Source organism: Dipodomys spectabilis, unplaced genomic scaffold (genome assembly GCF_019054845.1).
Source record: "Dipodomys spectabilis isolate Male_0828 unplaced genomic scaffold, ASM1905484v1 ptg000118l, whole genome shotgun sequence".
Lineage (NCBI taxonomy): Eukaryota > Metazoa > Chordata > Mammalia > Rodentia > Heteromyidae > Dipodomys > Dipodomys spectabilis.
In genome coordinates this window covers 6,391,272-6,398,427 of record NW_024870795.1, presented here as the reverse complement: position 1 = coordinate 6,398,427, position 7,156 = coordinate 6,391,272, and the positions used below count along the sequence as shown (strand labels likewise).

At 56.5% G+C, this 7,156-nt stretch overlaps 1 protein-coding gene across 1 annotated transcript; it reads right to left on the bottom strand.

Annotated features, from left to right (window-relative positions):
* Window positions 1-2,573: 2,573 nt before the first annotated feature.
* Gpr3 (G protein-coupled receptor 3) lies at window positions 2,574-3,950 on the bottom strand. Its single transcript, XM_042688682.1, has one exon. It carries the CDS (start codon window positions 3,948-3,950, stop codon window positions 2,958-2,960), a length of 993 nt encoding a protein of 330 aa, XP_042544616.1. The 3' UTR covers window positions 2,574-2,957.
* Between the last annotated feature and the right edge of the window lie 3,206 nt (window positions 3,951-7,156).

The window sequence follows — 7,156 nt, the reverse complement described above, 5'->3', positions numbered from 1 at the left end:
CCCCCCTTTTTTTTTTTTTGGTGGGTTGTGGGGCTTGAACTCTGGGCCTGAGCGCTGTCCCTCAGCTCTTCAGCTCAAGGCGAATGCTCTACCATTTGAGCCACAGTGAGGCTTCTGGTTTTCTGGTGGTTTCTTAGGGATAAGAGTCTCATGGACTTTCCTGCTTGGGCTGGCTTTGAACCATGCTCCTCAGATCTCAGCCTCCTGAGTAGCTAGAATTACAGCCGTGAGCCACCCAGCGCCCAGCTTCCAACTTCTTTTGAAAAGTAGGGAGAGGGGTGATATTTTCCAAAAAGAAATGTACTTTTTACCTGTCTTACGTAACAGTAATCCTCTGTATACCACCTTTATAATAACAAATTTTAAAAGAGGAGGGGGGGTAGAGGAGGAAGAGGAGGAGGGGGAGGAAGAAGAGAGAAGAAGAAGAAGGAAGAGGAGGAGGAGGAGGAGGAGGAGGAGGAGGAGGAGGAGGAGGAGGAGGAGGAGGAGGAGGAGGAGGAGGAGGAAGAGGAGGAAGAGGAGGAGGAGGAGGAGGAGGAGGAGAAGGAGAAGGAGAAGCAGCAGCCGCCACCGCCACCGCCACTGGGCTCCTGTGGCTCACACCTGTAATCCTAGCTAGGAGGCTGAGATCTGAGGATCAGTATTCAAAGCCAGCCCAGGCAGAAAACTCTGTGAGACTTATTTCCAATTAAATCACAGAAAACGCCAGCAGTGGCATTGTGGCTCAAGTGGTAGAGTGTTAGCCTTGATCAAAAAGGAGTTCAGGGACTGGGCCCAGACCCTGAGTTCAAGCCCCAGGACCAGAAAAAAAAACAACAAAACTGTAGGGCAGCTGGGTGCTGGTGGCTCACGCCTGTAATCCTAGCTACTCAGGAGCCTGAGATCTGAGGATCACGGTTCAAAGCCAGCTTGGGCAGGAAACTCTGTGAGACTCTTATCTTCAGTAAACCACTAGAAAACCAGAAGTGGAGCTGTGGCTCAAGTGTTAGAGCACAGGGACAGCACCCAGGCCCAGAGTTCAAGCCCCATGACCAAAAAAAAAAAAAAAAAAAAAAAAAAAGCACCTGTCTGGTGATATCACGGTTGTGCCATGTGAAATGTTTGCCCCCATGTTTGACTTGGTGCTTGGGGAATACGACTCTTCCCTGGGACCCTCCAGGAAGATGGGGAGAGAAGACAGGACTCTGGTGGTATAGCCACCTCCCTGTATTCCTGTGGCCACCACTGAGGTGGGGGCTTGAAAACATCCTGAGCTCCAGATGTGTGTGTGTGTGAGGGTGTGTGTGTGTGTGTGTGTGTGTGTGTGTGTGTGTGTGTGTGTGGAGGGGTGGGGGAGGAGGGGGGAAGGACGTGAGCGGCTATTGTTCAGAGCACAGAATGCAGATTCTAGAAACAGATTCATTTGGTTTGAATCCAGCTGCAATCACTCCTAGCTCTATGATCTTAAGTCTCTGCCCCTCTCAGCCTCAGTTTCTCATCTGTAAAATGGAGAGGATGCAACCTGTGCCAGGAGGCACCTGTGTAGTATTGGGGAGAGAGGCTGCACAGTACCTTAGCACCCTGCCTGGCCAGAGTTACCACGTACTAATAGAGGAAAGCGACTATTATTATGAAGGAATCTGACATCCTGTGAGCGCATGCTTCATGCCAGAGCCCCAAACGGGCTACTGTGGGCAGGATGTGGGCATGCTCAACCCAAGAACAGCCCAGCACCTTGCTTCCTGTCCCTAGGGGGAGGGGAAGGTCCATGCCAGGTGGATACTGACATCCTAACAGGGTGTGTATGTGTGTGTGTGTGTGTGTGTGTGTGTGTGTGTGTGTGTGTGTGTGTGATGTCAGACACAGTCCATCCTGGCTGCCCAGATCCTCTTATTCTGGCGGGGCCCTTTCATTCCAAACTCTCCTCAGTCAGGCCTGTACCCCCTGCATAAACACAGACTCATAGAAATAGGTATCACAAAATCATTTATTACTGAGTTGGGTTGGGACAGGAACAGGGAATGCACTGGGGGCCAGTACCCCGGTTGGCAGAGGGGTGGGGTTTTGGCTCTTGCCCCGCCTTCCCTAGGGCACCTCAGGGTGAAGCCTGGCTACCAGGCCATGGCTGTGGCGCTGGACATCAGACTGGAGTTAAGAGTTGGGGTTGCATTTTCTAGTCCCGACTGCCTGGCCAGGATGCAATTCCCCAAAATTACCACCAGAGGGCAGCAGGGCCCCAGCGCGGAGGAATTCTCGGTTGCTCAGGTGATGGCTTCTTAAAAAAATAAAAAACCAGAGGCTGGTGTGTTCCCTCGCAGACCTGAGGAGGGCAGGCCTGGGGAGAAGGCTCTGGTTTCTATGATCTCTTCGATAAAAAATAAGCAAAAACAATTAACAAAATACATGATTTCTCTTTCTCTATTCCCCCCTGCAGGAACTGAGGTCAGAAATGGGGGTGTGAGGGGACTGGGAATACCCTAGTAGTATGGCCTTAGATTTCAAGATGTGGGTCTTTTTTTTCCCCCCTGACCACCCATAAATAAATTTATAAATATAAATAATAAATATAATTTCTTTGTATGTGCACATAGATATATAGATATAATCTTTTTTTTTTTTTTTCCTGTCTAGGCAACTAACTGGCTATCCTCTCTGACTGAAAAATCCAAAAGTAAAGTGACATGGCCAAGGTCAAGTTTCAGGGAGAGGACAAGTTTAAGGACTTGGAATGGCACTGTAAGATCCCCAGCATTCTGGAACTGCAAGCCACCTGGGCAGTGGGACATTTCTGAGTGGAACCCTGGCCGCCTGGAACATTCTAGAACCCTAGAGCCAGCTGACTGCCTACAAGGACCTTGAACAGAATCCTGGAACACCCAATGTCCTAGAACTCCAGAACCAGCTGGGTCTGTAGGGGTGTGGAGCAGAGGAAGTTGCAATAAAGCAACTCACCAGGGCGGCAGGGCACCAGGACATAGCTAGACGTCGCTGGGGGATCGGGATCGAAAGGGGATCTTGGAAGAGGAACAGCAGCAGCACACGGCCCACAGCACCTTCTGCACGTCCTGGTTGCGGAAGGCGTAGATGATGGGATTGATCATGGAGTTATAAGTGGCGGGGAGCAGGGTGAGATAGGTGTAGAGGGATGGGGAGTCGGCGTCACCCAGCAGGCAGTAGACAGTGAAGGGCAACCAGCAGGCAGCAAAGGCGCCAAGCACCACGGCCAGTGTGGCGATGCCCTTGCGGGTGGCCACGTAGTGGGAGGCAGGCAGCAGGTGCCGCTGGAGGGCAATCTGCTGGGCATGGCGGCAGACAATGCGACAGATCTGGGCATAGAGCTGCAGCATGATGCCAAACACCATGAAGAAGGCAATAGCCAGGACCACCAGATGGTTCTTGGAGAGTGGATAGACCACACCACACGTGGTCAGGCCATCCAGGCAGTTCCAGGCCAGGCCTGGCAGCAGCCCCAGGCCCAGGGCGCTCCCCCACACCAGGGCCAGCATCACATAGGTCCGAGTCACTGTTGTCTCTGAGTAGTAAGTGAGGGCATTGTACAAAGAAAGGTAGCGATCGACCGTGATGGCCAGTAGGCTGCCAATGCTGGCAGTAAAGGCCATTGCCAGCACACCAACCAGCACCAGACGCATCTCCATTGAGCCAATGCAGAAGACAGCAGCAAAGTGTAGGACCAGGCCCAGGCCGGCCAGCAGATCTGCCACGGCCAGACTACCCACCAGCAGGAACATGGGGGCCCGGAAGGCAGGGGTGCCCACGATGATGGCCACCACCAGCGCATTCTCGCAGGACACCAGGGTGCCTGAGATGCACAGCACCACATCCCAGGCTCTGGGCGAGGGCAGCAGGGCAGCTGGGCCAGTGGGCCCCTCTTCTGGGTCTCCGGTGCTCACATTCACAGTGCCTGGACCGGCTGAGAGCCAGGCCAGGGGGCTGCCTGCACCCCACATCATGACACCTGCAGGAGAAAGACCCTGTGAGATGCTGGCAGGGCTGGGCGCTCACGGGAGAGGCCTAGAGGGAGGGAATTGGTCTTTGGGATACCTGTTGGGGTACTAACTGGGGCTCTTCTGTGGATAGCTGTTCTCCCCCGCAGTGTTCCCAGGCCTCTTAACAAGGGAGTTGTTTTCCTGAAGATCCCTGTCTTGGGTCCCTTGCCCCTCCCTTCCAACCCTCTGGATCCAGCAGACCTCTTTTCCCACGTGTGTGATTAGAGGCGATCAAGGGCTATAAGTGAATGGGAACCACAGGATCCAGGAGATGACCTGAACTAGCTCAAGCTTAGGGAAAGGGAGGTGCGGGGCGGGGCGTGGACGGGGCGCGGGGGGGGGGGGGGGACGACACACGTCTCTAAAAGAGGCAGCTGTGCTTCCTTCCTTCAAAGAGGATGACTTCGTTTCTGAGGCTCCCAGACCCCTCACGATTCTCAGCTACCAGCCCCAGGCTCCGCCCTCAGGGAGAGCGCGTGAGGCTGACTGCTCCCACCCGACATTCCTGGGGTAACAGCACCTGCAAACTCAGTCCCCCCGCCCCGACCCCAGCACCTTCTCCCAGACTTCTGTCAGCAGCCAGACCTCTCTTTCTGCCCAACCCCTGGTCTCTGTAAGGGTCACCCCCTACTGGAAGCCTAGATCCTTGAGTCAGACCCCCTCGGTGTGCCTGGACCCCAGGATTTGGGCCTGGCTCCGCCCTCTGCCCGGGTCTCTGAACCCCTCCCGCTGCTCGGACCCCTGGGTCTCTGGCCCGGACTCCTCCCGCCAGCCAGCCTCACATGCCAGTCTCTCCGTCTAGGGCCTGGGGTCCCTCAGAGATGCTCATCCCACCCCCAGCCCCGCCCCTCCAGGTCACCCAACTGGCCGGTCCAGCACTCGCGGCCCCGCCTGGTAACCCAGAATCCCAGCTTCGACCTCCGACCCCGGTCAGCTGCACCGAGCTTTCCCAAGGTCCTAGCATCCTGAGTGCCCTTCCGGACGCTGGATGCCCGCTACTCACCGGTCCAGGCCGGGCGCGGCCGGGCCGCGGGGCTCCGCTCGGGTCCTGGCAGCGCAAGGTGCGCGCGGACCCCGAAAAGCCCCCGCGGCCGCGGGAGAAGCGGCGTGAGTCACCCCGCCCCGCCCCGCCCCCGGACACCCGTTCGGTGACGTCAGCAGCGCGGTCAGCCAATGGGCGCGGTGCGCTGGGGCGCAGCGCACGGTGCGCGGCATAGTAATGAGGCCACGCGCCGCCCGCTCCCCCATTCATAAAAAGAGACCGTGGCCGCGGCCCCGCCCCCTCCCGCACAGGCCCGCGCTGTCCTTGACGCGGCGCCCTCTGCGGGCCGGGGGGCGGTTTCGGGGGCGAGGGTGGGAGCACCTTGGTGAAGTCTGAGGGAGGCTGCAGGGGGCGTCATGGGGAGACGGCAGAATGGAGGCCGGGATAGGAGGTGGGGTGGCGGGACCCCCTTCGGGTGACCGGAACCAGCTGACGGCCTCCAGGTGACAGCGAGTGACGAGGGATGACGGGGTTGCCGGGAATGGGGCCTCGAGGGGACGGGGGTGGCTGTGACGATGTGAGCCTGGTGACAGGATCGCGGGGGATGGGGCTGCGGGACGCTGGCGGTGCGGGGGGCAGAGGCCCCCAGGGCCACCGTGCCGGCGTCAGATGCCAGGCTGGCAGCCGCCAAGCAGATGGGGGACACCCAGGGGAAGGGACTTCAGGTCACCGTGACCCTGTCAAGGGCTGATGTACTGAGCTGACGAAGCTAAATGAGGGCTGCAGGGTCCTGGGATGAAGATTCGGGGTGCCCCCGGGAGAGGTGAGCAGGATGGAGGGTCTGGTGGACAGTGGTGACCAGGCCGCGAAGTTGGTGTCGGGACAGATCAGGTCCCGTGATGCTGGAGCGCGGATAAGGAGCTCAGTGACATCACTGCTGCTGCCCAATAGCACCCTGGCGGGATGGGAGGGAGCGCCTGGCGAGGTTTCTAACTCTGAATTATTTATTGAAGGATCTGGAAGGCCAGCAAAAGGGTGCTGGGGGGGGGGGGGGGTATTTCCCTGAAGCCGCAGGAGATGGAGAGCCGGGAAGAAGTTGGGAGAAAACCTGGCAGCTGAGTCCTCAGGGCAGGCGGCTGGTGGGTGGGCATCAGGCATCGAGAGGGAGGTCCCTTCACCCAGCCTGCCTTTTTTTTTTTTTTTTGCCAGTCCTAAGATTTGAATTCAGGGCCTAGGCACTGTCCCTGAGCTTCTTTTGCTCAAGGCTAGCGCTCTACCACTTGAACCACAGCTCCACTTTTGGCTTTTTCTGTTTATGTGATACTGAGGAATGGAACCCAGGGCTTCATGCATGCTAGGCTAACACTCTACCACTGAGCCACATTCCCTGCCCCCAGCCTGACCTTAACCTCACAGAACCATCCCAGCAGATCTGACCCATGGAGCTGTCCCTTTTCTCTCTGTCTTTAGCTCTGAGGTCACTGAAGGGCAACGGGACCCGGAATGAGTTTACCCAAAGTGGAGCAAAGGTCCCAGATCCACCCATTCCTTCTCCGCATCTCAGCCCCACTGTAGCTCCCTCAGTCCAGAGTCCACTGGGTAAGCATCGGGTTTGGGTGCGGGCAGTGGACATGGAGAGAGGAAAGAATGGGGCTGGAGAGATGGTGCTTTGTAGTTTGGCTCTGGTGAGCGTGGAGGACTTAGCAAGAGGAGGTGATCAGGAGCAGACTAGAAACTGGGCACAGGTGGCTCACTCAGAGAATCTAACTTCTCAGGAGGCTGTGATCCAAGGAGCATGGTTCAAAGCCAGCTTGGGCAGGAAAGTCCATGAGATAATTCTCTCCAATAAACTACTCAGAAAAAGCCAGAAGTGGTCCTATGGCTCAAGTGGTAGAGTGCTAGCCTTGAACACAAAGAAGCTCAGGGACAGTGCTCAGACTCTGAGTTCAAGCCCCATGACTGGCAAAAAAAAAAAAAAAAGTAGATTCAGATCCCAATTCCTCCATTCCTGAGCTGGTTACCTAAGGGAGCTCATAGGCTCTCTTTTTTTCTTCATCTCTAAAATACGGGTCTGGGCACTGGTGGCTCATGCCTATAATCCTAACTACCCAGGAGGCTGAGATCTAAGGATCACATTTCAAAGCCGGCTTGGGCAGGAAAGTCAGTGGAGTGACACTCGTTTTTTGTG

Coding starts and splice junctions, on each gene's coding strand:
- Gpr3 (XM_042688682.1), bottom strand. CDS start 3,950: ATGATGTGGGGTGCAGGCAGCCCCCTGGCCTGGCTCTCAGCCGGTCCA.